Source organism: Taeniopygia guttata, chromosome 4, assembly GCF_048771995.1.
Source record: "Taeniopygia guttata chromosome 4, bTaeGut7.mat, whole genome shotgun sequence".
Lineage (NCBI taxonomy): Eukaryota > Metazoa > Chordata > Aves > Passeriformes > Estrildidae > Taeniopygia > Taeniopygia guttata.
Genome location: NC_133028.1, coordinates 27733577 through 27750985, shown reverse-complemented (window position 1 = coordinate 27750985; position 17409 = coordinate 27733577). Strand labels below are relative to the sequence as shown.

The following is a 17409-nucleotide window of genomic DNA, read 5'->3' as shown; positions in this document are numbered from 1 at the left end:
GGGGCAGCCTTATGACTGTGCCTCCTCCTTGCACACACTACTCTTCATGCAGCTCAGGGTACTGACCCCGGGGAAATTCAATCCAAGAAGTATTGAAAAATTGGTTTTCAGCTCAGTTAGTCTGTTCATCAAACCCACAGTACAGCCTCATGAGCAGAAGTATTGACACAGGACTAAACTATCATTCCATGAAGCTGCTGCTTCAGTTTTTCTGCCTTCTGCATTGTGCCCAGTCTGTTTCTTCCTTTTGCCTTGCTGTAGCACAGGCAGTTCTCTAATCACACCTTACCAGTACAGATTTTAGTTGAACCATGTTCTTGGAACAGTTCCTGGGAAGGCAGGGACATGGAGAAGAGCAGGAGACCATGGCAGTCTGCACTTAGCTGAGCCTAACCTGCCTTGGAGCTGTGTCACAAACAGCACTTGAGTTTTGCTGTGTTTTAAGTTGCTTGTGCTCAGTCCTGCACAATGAGTGACTGGGGAAGAGAGAAGAAGAAAGATAATTTTTTGGTTGTTTTAGGGATACCTACCAGATGACCAGATTAGTTTACTGAGGAATAGAGGAATGTTCATATGTATTGCTAGAGTACTTCAGTATATATATCCAGACTGCTGACACATTTTATGAAGAGGCTGTTTAGCTATTGCTGCTGCAGCAATTTATTTTTGTTTCATTTTTAGCCCTTCAGAAAAATATTTTTATATATGAAAGAAACTTTCAGGTTAGGAAGCAGAAACTGGGTCTATGTTCCGGGTTTTTTTTTGTTTTTTTCTTTTTTAACTGACAAATGGTCTTGTCCCAGGACAGTATTGAAAATAATCATTGTTCAAAAGCAAAATAGGCATCTAGTAAGTGGAAAATAAGTTTTCATCTGGGAAGGTTCAGCTTATAAAGTACAATTTGAAAACAGAATGCTTTTTTAATATAGTCACATATTTACAGTGTCAAACTGGAAAACTTTTCTGATAGTTTTAGTCTATCAAGCTTGAGTATTTCGGGGTTCAGATGTCTGCTATTTAGAACAAATGTAATGATTACAATTTGTAGGATGTGATGTACTTCTCAATTTAGTCCAAGTTTCCATTAACTTCTCTTTACTTTGGTTCAGGTAATTGTGACAAGTAGTCATCCATCTCTCCCTCTGAAGTTAGAGTACAGCCAAATGTAATGGGTTAATAGTTAAGTAAATTAGGGCTCTAATTGTAACTCTGCTTTTGGCTATTTGTATGCAGAGCAGTTTGGGGACAACCTTCACAAAAGCTTTGAACTGGAGTAGCCTATGTCAAAACACTGCTGTATTCTCTTAATATGGTTTCCTTTGCTTTTTGCAGGCGCTTAAATACTTTAAACAAATGTGCAGTGATGAAGCTAGAAATTAGTCCCCACAGGAAAAGGGTAAGTTCATTTAATTCTTCTGTTACAGCACTATGTATTAATAAAACTGAAAAAAACCCCCACATCTAGCAGATTCTATAGTTTCAGTTTAGGATTACACCTGAGTAGAACCTGGCAAGGACACAGCAAAAAAGGAAAAAATCTGCTTACATTTATTTTTGTGTTTTCACTGAGTGAAAATTGCAAGGCTTGGCAGTGGATAAAGGTTGTCTAGAAAACTTTTCCCTGGGATGCTGCTTCCAGTGTGAAAGGCACTGGACTTCTCTGCCAGTGAGGTTGTTGATGCCTATTGCCTGCACTCAGGCAGGATTTTACAGAGTAGGCTTGAGTGACTTTGAGCTGACTTTAATGTTAGACCACCATCTTGTACATTATTTTCAGTTTTGGTTCTCTGCCATCGCGTTAGAGTTGTATTATTTTATTATGATGTAGACACTATCAGTTAGGCTGTGCTTGGCCTGCAAAGGAAAGGATTAAGCACATTGGTTCCTTTCCAATATATTTTCAGAATACAACAGCTATCTTTTCAAAAAGTTTGCATGTTTCCAGGGAACTCAGCAGGAATTAAAAGTATTTCCTGAATCTTCAGGATTCCTGTGGAGCAGGGTAAGAAATAAGAAAGCATGTACTGTAATTTCAGTAAGGTAGTACCAACTTGCTAATAAGGTACCACTCAATAGCTGTCTTAAAACTATGTGTGTGTCCTAGGAGGGATCAGTAATTGATACCATCCCCTGGGATATGACAACTGCAGATAAAGATGACTGAGTTAAGGCAATACAATGCTGCCCTACCCCTAACAAGAATGCATACAAATGCTCTGAGGTTGTTTACCAGGAATTAATCCCCTCTTTCCCTATCTGTTTGAGGTATGTTGGAAAGAGCATCCAAGCTCCAGAAGATAACACACTGAGGCAGCATATGTAGAAACTCCTTAAAAGTATGGGTAGACAGCTGGATTGCCATTTATGACCACCAGAAGATTTCTCATCTTTTTTCCTGAAGCTTGTTAACAGTGTTGGTATTAGAGGTCAGACCAAACCTGACTTCAGATCCAAACCTCAAATCTTGCAGAGTCTGGATGTTACTTTTTGTTTCAGTTCTTCCTGCATTTCATTCACCACCCATGTTCTGGAAGATGGACTTGGAGCCTATTCCTTTTCATTATTTATGTCAATAAAATCAATACTTAGCTTTTAAAGCTTTTTAACACTAGAGAAGAATTTTGCTGACAGAAACATGTTTCTTTATGTTTCCACTAACTTCTTTGCAAATTAAAATTACATTACTTCTCCTTTTTTTCTTCCAATCAATCTCATTCACCCCCAAACCATCATTATTATCCACTGGCAGTTTCAGATTACTTTTTTCCTGCTGAAAACTTTAATAAGCAAGTCAGAATTCTTGGTTTTCATCTGAATCATGGACAAAAGTAGTTTGCAGGAGTGAGGAGGCAAAGAAAACTATGCTCGCTCTGTGTCACATGTGTATTTAGTCATAAGAAATAAATACAGTATTTCACTTATTTTCCTGAGCTGATGAAATGTTCTATAAAAAGAAAAAAGTAAAAGTAGGAGATAATCAGGATCTGAACTATGCATTCATAAACTACTTGAAATATGAATAATTTACTTGTTTTTCAAAGAATAAATGTTTGTAGTCTTAGCACACAAATAGTTACAGTTTGGGGGCATGCATATGTGTTTGTTTTTAAATTAAAGCAACTTAAACAAATGAAGTTAAATTCATGGAGCTGGGTGGCAATTAGTGTTTCTTACTCTAAACACCAAAGATTATTTTGTGGTTTCATGGTGTCATATGAAAATAACTTCATTGGTTTTATTCCTACAACATGAAGCTTTCCATATATTTGGAAGACCGACTATGTCAGGATCATTCCCTTTCAGTTTTTAGATGAAAAGATTGTAGGCGTAATTGATGTATGTGTAATTGTACTCTAAGCATTACTCATACATCAAACATGTTATTTACAAGTTACTTACGTGCTACACTGTCAGTGAGCTCTTGCCGCTCACTATCTGTGAGTGTTAAAGTTTGCCTGAAGCTAGACTGAAGTAGAGAATTCACAGAACATTCTTAAAATGTTAGCTGCTAGCCTGTGGGAGGAAGAGTGGACCAGGTAAGAGCCTGGAGCGATCACACTCTACCAGTGCAGGAGCTTCTTTTGTTGTCTCATTAGTCACAGAGTTCCCAAATGGGTAAAGAATTAAGCCACTAAAATTCAGAATGTATGAGAAACATCTCGTAATTGCAAAGAGGAGTATAAACATATAGCCACTATCAACAAAGTGTAGCTTTGGAGAAAGTCCAGAGGGACCCCAACCCCTGACTGACTCCAGTTTAAAATGTTATGCATGCCAGGAATTTCCACTGATGTGAGGGGCTATCCACTGTGACCAATTAATTAAGTCTATGGATACTAGGGTTTTTTAAATAGAACAATTTAAAATAGATTGTATTGTTTGTTTCTTTTTATGAACGGTATATCTTTTGCATTTTAAAACAATTAAAATATATTGCCTGTACCATGTTATCTTTTCCCGTGACAGGCTTTATGGCCTAATCTTCCTCTCCCTGAAGTAAGACTGTTTTCACTTTAAATTCAGTGAGAGCAAGGTCATGCTTAAAGCAGTTTAGTGGACATTGTATTTAAATGCAATTGCCTTTGCTTTTTGAGCAGTTTGCAAGCATTACTTTCAGGGTTCTTCTTTGCAGAGTGAAGATTCAGATGAAGATGAACCTTGTGCAATAAGTGGCAAATGGACTTTTCAGAGGGACAGCAAGAGGTGGTCGAGGCTTGAAGAGTTTGATGTCTTCCCTCCAAAACCGGACTTGAATATCCCATCCCCAGAAACTCCTCCTCACCTGACGAACGCAGCAAGCCGGGAGAGTGTGCTCACAGACCTCAGCGAACGCCAGGAGGTGGCTTCTATTCTGAGCATCAGCAGCACCAGCAGCCACCAACCAACCCTGCAGAGTGAGGCGTCTACCACCAGGACAAACTCGGTAGTGAGCGTCTGTTCATCGAGCAATTTTGTAGCCAACGATGACTCATTCAGCAGCCTGCCCTCGCCCAGGGAACTGAATAGCTTCAGCTTCAACACAAAAGCCAATGAGAAGAATGCCAAGTCCAAAACAAAGAGCCTGCTCAAGAGAATGGAGAGTCTTAAAATCAAGAGCTCTCACCATGGCAAGAGCAAAGCTCCTTCAAAGCTTGGCCTGATTATTAGCGGGCCAATCCTGCAGGAGGGCATGGATGAGGATAAACTGAAACAACTTAACTGCGTGGAGATTTCCACCCTCAATGGCAATCACATCAACTTCCCTATGGTACGAAAGAGGAGTGTCTCCAATTCCACCCAGACCAGCAGCAGCAGCAGTCAGTCTGAGACGAGCAGTGCTGTCAGCACACCCAGTCCTGTCACACGAACACGCAGCCTCAGTGCCTACAACAAAAGGGTGGGCATGTACCTGGAAGGCTTTGACCCCTTCAATCAGTCAACGTTCAGCGATGTGATGGAGCAGAACTTCAAGAACCGGGGCAGTTTTGCGGAAGACACCGTGTTTTTTATCCCTGAGGATCATAAGCCCGGCACTTTTCCCAAAGCGCTCTCCAATGGCAACTTCTCCCCTACAGAAGGGAACACCTCTGTGAACTGGAGGACAGGGAGTTTCCATGGACATGGCCACCTCACCCTTCAGAGGGAGAAGAGTGGTGATAGTTCCAAAGAGCTAGGCATGGGAAAAAGGCGCAACTCCTCCAGTTCGATGAGCAGCCGCCTGAGTATTTACGACAATGTGCCAGGCTCAATCCTGTATTCCAGTACAAGCGACCTGGCCGACCTCGAAAATGAAGACATATTCCCAGAACTAGACGACATCCTATACCATGTCAAAGGGATGCAGAGAATAGTGAACCAGTGGTCAGAGAAGTTCTCAGATGAAGGGGATTCTGACTCAGCACTCGACTCCATCTCCCCATGTCCTTCTTCTCCAAAGCAGATTCACCTTGATGTAGACAATGATCGAAGAACACCAAGCGACCTCGACAGTACAGGGAATTCACTGAATGACACAGAAGAGCCCACAGGGATCCAGGACAGGAGAGACTCTGGGGTTGGTGCATCGCTGACACGTTCAAGCAGGTGAGATCACAAGCATTAGGACTTGGGGTAGCCTGGGGATGTCCCCTCCAACCCGAGCAGCTCTATAGTAGCTGCACCACACTTAGTTAAGGTGCAGTAGAAGCTGTGGCTGTTCAAGCACACATATGCTGTTCCATTGTTTCCCAAAACCATTATGGACAGGAGAAATATTTGGGCAAGACTCTGTGGTTCCTGCAATTCATAGCTGTATGTTTGTATGTTCAGCCTGAGTTGTCATTGAAAAACCAATGTTAACACAGTTTTGGGGCACAATAATTCTTCCAACTGAAATGGTGCATGGGAGGGGAGGGCCATCAAGTAGGATTAATCACTTTTTAAGTTGGCTAGGAGAACCAAGAGTAAGTATGTTCTGGTTTGTGTCAATATGGAGTAAAAGCCTGGAGTTTTAGACTCTTTCAAAAAATTGCATTTTTCAGTAGCAGGCTGTTTCTAATAGCATGCTAGAGCACTAAATCTGTAGGGAAAATGAGACTGGATTGCTTTCTCTTGATCACTGTAGCACAGTGGAATCTAGGGGAGTTCCAGTGGCCTCCAGATTCTGCTGGGAGTTTTACCATGGCTGTATTTTGTAGTGTGAGCAGAGCAAGGATTTTAATTTTTCTAGCTTTGTTTCCAGTTTTCCTTTAAAAGTGATGCAAATCATTTAGTCATCTACAGCTGCTTGTATAAACTTAACGGGACTTTCAGAAGCACAGAGTTCCTACTTGATATGTCTTAAAAATTCATGCCATTTTTTCTTAATGGATATTTTTTATTCCTACTGCCTAATACTGAAAGGACTTCAAGAGAAAGGGGTTGGAGCCCTTGGAGGATATCTGCTAGGGCATGGTTGTGTAGCTAGCACTGAGCTGTGGGCCAGCTCAGAGTGCACATTCCCATGTGAAGCCCCTGCCCATGCTGCATCACGCCAGGTGAGGCAGAGACGCCGCTGGCTGATGCCTGTGAAATCTCAGAAGAATGCAGCTGCCAAGGGCAGGGATCTCAGCAGTACATTTGCATTAATTCCTGCACGTGTCTTGCAGAGACCTTGAAGAGACATTTCGGTAACCTGCCCTTTCTCTGCCTCCCATCTTCTCCACAGGCACAAGCTAAGGTGGCACAGCTTCCAGAGTTCCCACCGGCCCAGCCTCAGCTCAGCGTCACTGCAGATCAACTGCCAGTCCGTGGCACAGATGAACCTGCTGCAGAAGTACTCTCTCCTGAAGCTGACTGCTCTCCTGGAAAAGTACACACCTTCCAACAAGCATGGTTTCAGCTGGTAAGGACACAGTGCTGTGTATAGAGAACCCAACTGTGCAAGCACGACAGTTGTGCTTGTCCCACGCAATGTTTGGAAAGATGTAATGCATCCATCCAATCCCTCTTTTTCCATATTTGCACTTCTTCCTCTAGCCTGTGCTGACAATGATTTGTGGTTTCCTAAGATGGGGCTAAAATCACTAACCCTTTACGTAAGTGTAATCCTATTAGGCATCAGAGATGTGTTTATGGGGACATGTGAGGGAACCAAAGTGATGAAGTACAGACCAGCTTTCAGAAGAGGAGGATGTTCAGAAGAGGAAGAAGTATCTATAGCAAAAGAAGGACCACTTGTTTATTGTTAGCAAGCAGTTAGCAAGCAGTGGCAGAAATTGTAACCAATCTTAATAGGCTCACTTTTTTTCAGTTATTCTTAAATTTTGCATTATTTCCTTTTCATAATGATGTAATTGGATAGTGTAAGTTTCTCTTACTACTAGTATCTAGTAGTAATAGCCAAAATTCCGTTTTCCCTTTCTAAGACACTATAAATAAATTAGCAAAAGACATGGAGAGAAGTAGAAAGGTTGAGAGAACCGTGGCACTTTTTTGTAGGCAGCAATTTCTGCTGTGGCCAGGTGTTTGAAACCTAGTTGAATATTTTTTGTCAGACGAATGAAATAGAAAGCTCTTTTATTATGGTATCTGCACTGCAGCCTTTGTAACCTTCAGGATGCAAAGGACGCAAATAAAATTTTTCTTGTCCCTACCACAGGCCAGCCTCCTCCCTTCCCCAGGAGTCATAGAGAGTATTTAGCTTTGGCATCAAAGTACCTCCTGTTCAAAGGCTGTTATTATGTCAGTCTTTCTAAATACAGAAGTTGTTTGTTCTGAAAGACAGAAATAAGTATTGACCAGTTATCCCTGCATGCTTCAGATTCTCAGTGGAGATCGCAATGTGTTTTTTCACATTCCATTGGCATGTTTTTTGACAAAGCAAGTATTATTCATACATGTATCAATAATCCCTAAACTTAACTATATGGCAATACAAATTGGTTCTGTTTTTCTGTGTAACAGATTAGTCAGCTGTAAATCCAATGCACTGTTTTTATAGCTGTACTGCATGTTGAAATGTTAAATGTCTCCCTGTTTTCCTTGCTACTGTGTCCTATTAATTGTTACACTGGACATTAGCTTTCCTCCCTGTTTAGGAAAATGACCTCAATATTTTCACATTTTAGTGCCTTTTTTTTCTTCTTTATAAAACCAATACTCTGGGGGACACAGGGGTAAATCATTCTTTTGTGTTTAGTAACTTTTTCCTTGGAGTCATAAGCAGATGGAAAGGCCTCTCAATGAAACTGGAGTGGGAGGTGGGGGTAACAAAAGTCACTGGTTGACAAGGAGGGGGGTCCTTCAAAGGGGTTGTTTATGGAGCTGAAGTTTTTAGCTGACAAACTCAAATGTATTACATCAGTTTCCTGCTGTTCTGCACACTGGTGGGTGGTGGACCCAGTTTGAGGACTTTGCAGAACAAGTAGTTGACATACAAAAGCTCATTGTTCAAATGCCCATCTTTCCTAAAACCTAAAGAAGCAGTGTTATAAGGGGTCACTGACCGCAAGATTTATTTTGACTCTTTTGCAATTCAATCTGGCCCCTGCAGTTTTACCCTGTAGCTTTCGTCCTCCTAATATTGATGGAGTAGCACCACATTAATACTTACAGGCAGCATACTGCCCCAAATGTCAAGCCTTTCTCTTAGAGAAACTCTTGTTTTCTTTCCTCTCACCCTTTCCAGCCCGGAGTGGATTAACTAATTTATACTGTCACTATTGTTCATATCACTAAAAGCATGTCACTTACTTTCCAAATTAGTGGAAATACAAAAGATAAATAAACAGAGGTTTAATTCAATGTGTCATTCCCTTTGCTTAAATAGGGCAGTACCAAAGTTTATGAAAAGAATAAAGGTGCCAGATTATAAAGACCGAAATGTGTTTGGAGTGCCACTGCAAGTGAACGTGCAGCGCACGGGGCAGCCTCTTCCCCAGAGCATTCAGCAAGCCATGCGCTATCTCCGCAACCACTGTCTGGATCAGGTGTGTTTTGTTATTCTCTTATTCCACATGCATGCACCAGCCAAAGCCCAGCTTTCCATGAGTTTTTATTGTTCCTGGGTCAGGCTGGAAAAAGACTCAAAACAGGACAAAATAGATAATTAGTGTGTGGAAAGCTTTCCACAAAATTAGAGCCCATATTTAAGAAGCTAAGGAGCATGCTTACATTTTAGATTTTCTAGATTCCTTATAAATGTATTTGCTTTTATACATGTATTTAGGTTGGACTGTTTAGGAAATCTGGAGTCAAATCAAGAATTCAGGCTTTGCGTCAGATGAATGAGAGTTCCACAGACAGTGTCAACTATGAAGGCCAGTCTGCCTATGATGTAGCAGACATGTTAAAGCAATTCTTCCGTGATCTCCCTGAGCCTCTCATGACCAACAAACTCTCCGAGACCTTCTTACAGATATACCAGTGTAAGTGTGAGATTCTGCAGCAGGTAATGAATGGTCATTTGTGTAGCAAGGGTGGAACTTTGTAAAACTGCTGCTCTGGGCACTACAGGTGTTTCTTATGTTGGTCTTTGCCTTTCTCCAGCAACTGTTACAGTTCAGGCTGCTCTAATGAGTGGATTTTTTGTATTGTAGTTTTCTAAAATTTATAGTACAAGATCTTTTAATTTCCCCTTTATCTCTAATTCAGGAAAACATATAAATCCTTCATCACCTGCTCTAAATTTACTTCTCTTCTTTGAGCATACTTGATATTATGGTTTGAAAATAAGCCACATCTCATGTGGCTAAGTAGACAAGCAGAGCAAACACTACATGAACAGAGTTCAGTGCTTTTAAGGGGATTGGCAAAGCTACCAAAAATTTTTACTTTCTTATAGTTAATTTCCTGCTACCCTTCACCTCAGCTGTTTAAAAACAACCTCTAAGTGGTAAGCTTTTCTTTTACTGACGTGTAGCTACTTTGCAAATAAGTACCATAATGTTTTCAGAAGAAATCACATAAAAAAATTGAGTTTATCAATGCTTGTGAAAAGAAATAAATACAAAAAGGTTACAGGAATTTCCATCAGAGCTCCAGAGATGATGTTTTAAGATACCATACAGACCATTTTTGTGTGTGTGTTTGGATTCCCAAACAGGTTTGTGGAGAGAATTAATCAGACTCTCCAATTCCATGCAGATTAAACAGCAGGTCTATGGGTTTAGAGCCAAAAAAAGTTTGACAGAGCGTTGCAGATTTTCTGTTCCTTTCCTTTTGCAGGTGGTAGGTCTGAGGAATCCCCAGAGGTGGTTGGGAAGTATTATCTCTGTGTAAAGCAAAGAGCCTTAAAACAGCTGTAAATTTTGCTTCCCTGCAAAGGGAAAAATTTCCCTTTGCTTGGGTGCTATGCAGCAGACTGCACACTGGAATGCACATGGCTTGAATGCGCTTTGAACTGATTGAGAGAAGAGTGTGGAAAACAGTGGATTTTTGCTTAAAACTGCTTTTTAAACTGACCTGCTAGCCATACAAAGTTGCTGAAGCCCAAAGCAAATACCAATTAAATATCTGGGTAGCACCATGTGTATTATGAGATATGCAGTGAGGGTGGTAGGCTGCTAATGATGATATAAATGCTCGAGGACTCAGACTCTGATGTCTTTAGAGATGGCTTATTGGAAATCACTTTATAAGAAGCAGATCTGGTCTGGGTTATTTCATTTTTTGTTCCTTTCAACTTTGGAGGAGAAAGCTTTGTATAAAGACACATCAAATCTTTCCAATGGCTGTTTGTTTTTCGTAACCAAGGAGCTGTTTAATGGTATGGGGCTTCACAGCGCAGACTTTCTTTTTCCACCGCATGACTTTGAATGATCTGCTCAATAAAGTAACCCTCTCTGTTCGGTAAAGCACTTTCTGGATATTTTATGACATCACTGTTGAAAAGGTTTTCTAGCTAAATTATTTAATTTACCTATTCTAAATTGCATTCATGTTTTAATGTCTTTGCAAGCCAATGAACTTCTAAATTGGCTGGACTATGTTTACTCATTCCCTACCTGAATCCAGGCTTCTGTCCTTATAGTGCATCTGCAGGAGCATGTAGCTATTGAAGTTAAATCTAAAATTAACTCTGGCCTAGGTACAGCTTCTTGCTTGCAATTCTTGTGATGCAGGAAATAGCTGAGGGTAATTAAACCAGTGGGTTAAAAAACATTCCTTCACATTTCCTACGAATGGTATGCATCCTGAAGGAAATCACTTCAAACTCGAGTCAAATATTTGAAGCTGGAGTTTACTTTGGGATGTATTCATGCTGTGTGTGTGGAAAATCAATGGGCTGATGAGAGAATTACTAATATTATGCAGATGTGCCAAAGGATCAGCGTCTCCAGGCTATCAAGGCTGCCATTATGCTTTTACCTGATGAGAACAGGGAGGTCCTCCAGATTCTTCTCTATTTCCTGAGTGATGTCACAGCTGCAGTGAAGGAAAACCAGATGACACCAACAAACCTGGCTGTCTGCTTAGCACCTTCCCTCTTCCACTTGAACACTCTCAAAAGAGAGAATTCTTCCCCAAGGTAGGTTTTTGGGAGCAGGGCTCACTGCTGCTGGTCCCGTAGCACAGCTGGCAGTGATGTGCAACAGGCGCAGTCTGGGATTGATCCTGCCAGTTGTGATCCCCTCAGAGAGCACCAGCTGCAGACCAGTTATGGGATCCTTACCTTTTGTTGGAGATTTGTTAAAATACAAACAAGCTCATAAGAAAGAAAAAAGTGTGGGTGGGGGAAGGAGTTTCCAAATAAAAGGCTTAGAAAGAGTAGCAAGAGAAGTTTGCAACACCATGCCAATATTTGGTACGAGACAGCACTTCTCTATATCACTAGCAGATGTGGGAATCCTACTGTTTTCTTCCCAAGCATGTCTCTTGCTCTGCAACAAATAACTGGATTTTTGTGTATGTGTGTGCTCTTTTCCCCTGTGAAGGGTGATGCAAAGGAAACCAAGCCTGGGCAAACCCGATCAAAAGGACTTAAATGAAAATCTGGCTGCAACCCAAGGGCTAGCTCATATGATTGCTGAATGCAAGAAACTCTTTCAGGTAAAACACCTGTTTACAAAACTGATGGCTGGAATATTGATTAAGATGTCTTAGATCTGCTGTATACTGAAAAGCTAGGAATGTCTCTGTATTTTAATGAAGTTTAACACATAATAAATAGCTTTTTAAAAACCTTTTCATCCTGAACTCTGTGCATACATTAATTAGAAGTGGTGCCAGAAGGGAGGAGAGTTGTTTTGTTGGCACTGGTGCTCTCAAGTCAGGTTTGGCACTTTTTTGTTGCATCCAAGCTTCATTTGGAATACATTTTCAAATTTTTATTGTGCAGCCATGAGGGTCTATGAACCTCAGCTCTAACTACAAAGCAAGAAGCTATTTCCAGGAATTTCAGTGCTCATTTTATACTTAAATTCCCAGGAGTTAGCAAGGCAGGCCACAAAAGCATCTTGGAATGTAACACTGTCAAAGCAAAGGTTGAGGGATCTGTAGGAAGTAAAGCATGCTCCCTCTAGGGCCTGTGATGGAGAAGCCAACAAGTCGAGTCCTGGTTTTCCTCACTGTCATCAAATCTTTTTAGAGCACTCAACTGAAGATGTGCCTGTCTCTTTTCTTGCAGCTGACAATTCCTTTCTTTCTTCAGTTTGCAGGATAAATTTGAGAAACTAATTTGAGTTAAATCAGAGTCAAAAACTTAATTTTGGCATTTCTTCATATTGAGTGCTTAACCTGACACATACACATCCCATCACTTAGAAAACTAACATACATGTGTCCCTGTGGCTATTGAGCTGCTAGACTAATGCAGTGATCTGGGGAGAGAGCTGCAAGAGGATGATTTCACCCTTGTCACCTCTCAGATACCGGAAGAAATGAGCAGGGGTCGGAACTCATACACGGAGCAGGACCTGCGTCCCCTCAGCCTGGAGGAGCTCCGGGGCAGCAGCAGCAACACTGAGCCCTCTGACTACCACTGCTACCTCCAGGACTGCGTGGATGACTTGCTCAAGGAGATGAAGGAGAAGTTTAAAGGCTGGGTCAGTTGCTCCACATCAGAGCAAGCAGAGCTGGCGTACAAGAAGGTATGCACCCTGCCACTCACACCACAGCTCTGGGGTTTAGCTCTCTTGTGACGTAGGTTATTACAGAAGGTTCAGTACACATTTTACTTTGCAGATAGATAATAGAAAAAAACCTTGATCTCGTGATGCAGTTGCACACCATATAGAAGCACCATGTCTCCCAGCAGTAGTTTCCCTGCATACACTGATTTGTGTTCTTCTGTTTATCCAGAGGATAAACAGAGGAATGTTCACTGTATTGAATTTACACATCTTAACTCACACATGCAAAGCCTTAACAAGCTGAGTCACTATGCAGGCAGTAAGAAAGAAATTTCTCATCCCTGATCTTGTACAGCTCAGAACTACCAGATGGAGAAGTGTTTCAATAAGATTCTAAAAAAATAAACTTGAAAAAGAAAGTGTAAGGAAGAGTAAAATTAAGGACTCTGCTACTTTTCCCTAGGTATGTGAAGGTCCCCCACTCCGATTATGGAAAACTACCATTGAAATCTCAGCTACACCAGAGGACGTTTTAAATCGTTTACTTAAAGAGCAGCATCTTTGGGATGAAGATCTTATAGAGTCCAAAGTAATTGAGCCTTTGGATAGCCAGACAGATATATACCAGTATGTCCAGAACAGCATGGCACCTCACCCAGCCAGGGACTTCGTAGTCTTAAGGTAAGACATTCATATGTTTATATCCTACACATATGGCAACCTTGATTATTTCTTTATCATATCAGCTGTATTGGTAAACATCTACTTGTGCCTAATTTGAATTCTTCTTAGATGCTTGCCTTACTATTTGTCAAATAAAAGATTTTTGGTTTTCTTCTTTTTTCTTAGGACATGGAGGACAAACTTCCCCAAAGGAGCCTGTGTGCTTCTTGCAACCTCAGTGGACCACGACCGGGCTCCTGTGGCAGGTGTTAGAGTCAATGTGCTCCTGTCGAGGTATCTGATTGAGCCCTGCGGGTCAGGAAAATCAAAACTCACCTATATGTGCAGAATTGATTTAAGGTAGGAAATTCCATTTTGTCCTTTGGAGGTGGTAACTTCTCTTGTATAGTTTCAGTGTGGTCAGTGGAAAACTTAGACAGTTCAACAGACTTTAGCTTGGCCAGTAGTACATCCTTCCCAAAGGCAAGCACACAGGTCTCTGAGATGTCACAGGAAGCTGGCTTCAGTGCACATCTGGCAGCAGTAGTTTGTTGCATTAGAAGCCTCCAGTATGTGTTCCACTACCACTATTGGTATATATATAAAGGTTATACCAATATATATTGGTATATATATTGGTATATATTGGTATAACCTTTCCTCTAACAGTCATATTGGATGCAAGGACATGTTAATTTTAATACTAAGCTAGGAAAGAGAACCAGGTTGTCACAAAACTTTCCATAACTTTTCCTTACTGCAGCAAACTTGTTTTTGAGCAAATCTACTAGGGTTGAGTTGTGCAGTAAGCAGTACTAAGGAGATTTCCTAGCCAGGTATTTAACCAACTAGATACAGATTTGATTGTGACTAAGAAAATGCATACAAAGTGACTGGTATCTTCTTCATCATTCCTTTTTCTTCCATGCAACAGGGGCCACATGCCAGACTGGTACACCAAGTCTTTTGGACACTTGTGTGCATCAGAAGTTGTTAAGATACGAGACTCTTTCAGTCAGCAGAGTCCTGAGAGCAAGGAAGTAAAATCCAGGTGACTACTGAAGAGGAACAGCCATGTGCTCCCCACCTCAGCAATATAGACATTACCCAAAACTGAGACTTGCACGCTGCAGACCGGCCCTGGGTTCCACCTGCAAGTCGTGTCATGAAGGGATGACAGCGTGAGAACTTGACTGTGAGCATTTCTATAGGACTGTGGCCATACCATACACTTTAAAGCTGCTTCCTGTCTGTGTAAGGTCTATAGTAGGCCTTGACTGGAAAACATAGGAGAACTGTGCAAAAAATAAAAATCTAAAAAAAAAAAAATTACTATTAGATGGTTTGAATTGCTTCTGAGAAGCAAATTTCTTTAAATGCAAAATATATTATAAAATATGGTGAAGGCTCATCATTCCCATGTGAAATACTTAGCTTTATGTACATACTCATGTCATTTTATTTGTAGTGCATTGAGGGACTGGTGTATCCACTGGAATAGTTGGTACTCTTCAATGTGTTCTCACTGAGATAAGCAGAGAAAGGTTTGCACAGAGATTAAAGTGTGAATGAGTGTGTTAATGGTTGAAAGGATAGAAGAAGTTGAATTTGAAATGTGTCTGGTACACTGATAGGCAGCCAGAATGGATTTTAGTATGCTGGATACAGTTCAACCTAGAATGGGACTCCCCTGTGGACCAGGAGTAGCCATCCTTCGAATGTGCTAGTTCTGCCTTTTGCTCAGCTCTAAACTTGTTGAAAACCCTAAGCAGATGTTACAAGAGACTTGCTTCAGCTACTGTCCACTCCTTATCCAGATGATCTTTTAGGAGTGATGAGCAATTCTATAGCAAATGTTAAGTAAATACACTTTTGAGCAACATAGCGGCTTAGAAATCAAATGTCTGCAATGGTGAGGAGAGCCAATAACATCAGTTGTTAAAAAACAAAAATGTCTATTGCTTTTACTCCTACCTGTGTTATCTATAGGTGTTTTAATGAACTTTCATATATTTTATTGTATTTTAATGGCTCAAGAGGAAAAAAGTCAACACTGGAGTTGTGGTGCCAGGAGGTGGCAGGACTCCTGCAGTAGCAGCTGGGGTGACTTGGCTAGGGAGAGTCACACAAACTCTTTCTCTTACTCACCCCCCCTTTGCCTGTTTTTCTAAAAGCTGTATGTTAACATGAACAGAACCTGCATGTGAGCAGTTTGGAAGGTTATATTTGGAGGCAGAAAGGGGGGTGCAGTTTTGTCTTTGGTTTTGTTGTGTTTTAAACCCCTTTGGGATATTCTCCCCTTCTTGAGAATCAACTTACATGAACTGTAGGAAGTCCTGAGGTCCTCTGGAAAGACGCCTTTCTGTAGGTTTTACTGTAAAGGTAAAGATTTGCTTTCAAGGTGCAGTATTAAGTGATAAATGTATTTTGTGGCTAGGGTATGAATGCGTTGCAAGATGGAATCTTGACTGAGACTTTTTTACCATTGTCAGTATTATTTTAAGCTTTTTTGATGAAGATTTTTTTAATAAATGGCAAATAATGTAGTACTTCCTGTAACAATGTTCCTCATGAGTAGGAAAAACTTGTATATTCTTCTACATAAAACACTTTTGAATTTGTAAAATTGTATGTTGTACATACCATTCTATTGTAAACATGTATACTTGCCCACAGTGTACTGTCAAACATAGATTAAGCATGATAAAGATTATTTAAAATATACCTGTATTTATACCTCAGATATTCTTTTTGGGTTTTTGTACCTCAATTATGTTTTCTATTGTAAATGTGCTTTACATGAGTATGATCTACGCGAGAGAAAGGAAAATGTTTAACTTGCTATAGATGTCTGTACAGAATATACTCAATAAGTGCACTATTAAATGTTTAAAATTGGATATTCATAATGAGTTTCATATTATTTTGCATTCTTCCTTCCACTCTCATACCAAGAGGGGGAGGTGTTTTTCTTACTTCTGGTTCTTCACCTACTCTGCCAAGAGCAGAGCCACCCTTGCCCTCCTCCCAGGCTGATATGTATAGAATTGTTAAAGGCAGGTACCAACATTTTCTTTCTTTCTTCAAAGTTTTTGGAAGACAGGACATCACAATGACAAATAGCTGGACAGAAACATTCCCTACTCAATTGCTTCATACTTTTATAATAGTGAGAAGAAACCTCTGGTTTGCTGCGGTCTTGTAGAAAGGTATGCTTGAATTTAACAGGGTGGAAAGCAGCAGAATGCAATGCTGGAGAATGATTCGTTGCTTTCCTATTCTCTAAAGAGAGAATGAGGACATGATGAGTTGTGGAGTCATAGGTTTGCTTCAAAAAAGGCAAGTGTAGAAGTAATTGGAGAAAGTTAAAGCACACATAGCAATAAAATGAAGCCAAAGGGGAGGCCAGGAAGATATACAAGCAACTGACTAATGTGAAAAACCAAGCCAAAGACAGCTGTTAATTCAAGCAACTTTTCAAAGTTGTTAAAGTCTTAGCCAACAGAAATATAATTTGGGCATCTGAAGGAGGATTTTGATTTGTGAGGCTTCTCTGATACAGCAGCTATGAGAAGACCTGCTGCCTTTCAGTTACCATCATCCTATTCTTTCTCTGCCTGAGCATCCCAAAGTCCTGATCGTTATCACTTCCCACTTCATTCCCCAGGGAGCACTGAGAGATGCTGCTTCAGTCTGCCAAAAGCAAACCTCTTGTTGCTATGGTATTAGTACTCAC

At 40.7% G+C, this 17409-nt stretch overlaps 1 protein-coding gene across 9 annotated transcripts in view; it reads left to right on the top strand.

Annotated features, from left to right (window-relative positions):
• The window catches only part of DLC1 (DLC1 Rho GTPase activating protein), a 214348-nt gene extending 197766 nt beyond the window's left edge, over nucleotides 1-16582 (top strand). For all 9 annotated transcript variants that reach the window (XM_072928209.1, XM_072928207.1, XM_072928208.1 and 6 more), the window contains 11 exons: nucleotides 1333-1396; nucleotides 4133-5562; nucleotides 6665-6841; nucleotides 8768-8927; nucleotides 9167-9365; nucleotides 11254-11467; nucleotides 11874-11988; nucleotides 12807-13028; nucleotides 13474-13691; nucleotides 13860-14033; nucleotides 14608-16582. In XM_072928209.1, the coding sequence (XP_072784310.1) occupies nucleotides 1333-1396; nucleotides 4133-5562; nucleotides 6665-6841; nucleotides 8768-8927; nucleotides 9167-9365; nucleotides 11254-11467; nucleotides 11874-11988; nucleotides 12807-13028; nucleotides 13474-13691; nucleotides 13860-14033; nucleotides 14608-14728 (3094 nt within the window). In that variant the 3' untranslated portion in view covers nucleotides 14729-16582. The remainder of the gene's footprint in view (nucleotides 1-1332; nucleotides 1397-4132; nucleotides 5563-6664; nucleotides 6842-8767; nucleotides 8928-9166; nucleotides 9366-11253; nucleotides 11468-11873; nucleotides 11989-12806; nucleotides 13029-13473; nucleotides 13692-13859; nucleotides 14034-14607) is intronic.
• The last annotated feature ends 827 nt before the right edge of the window (nucleotides 16583-17409 follow it).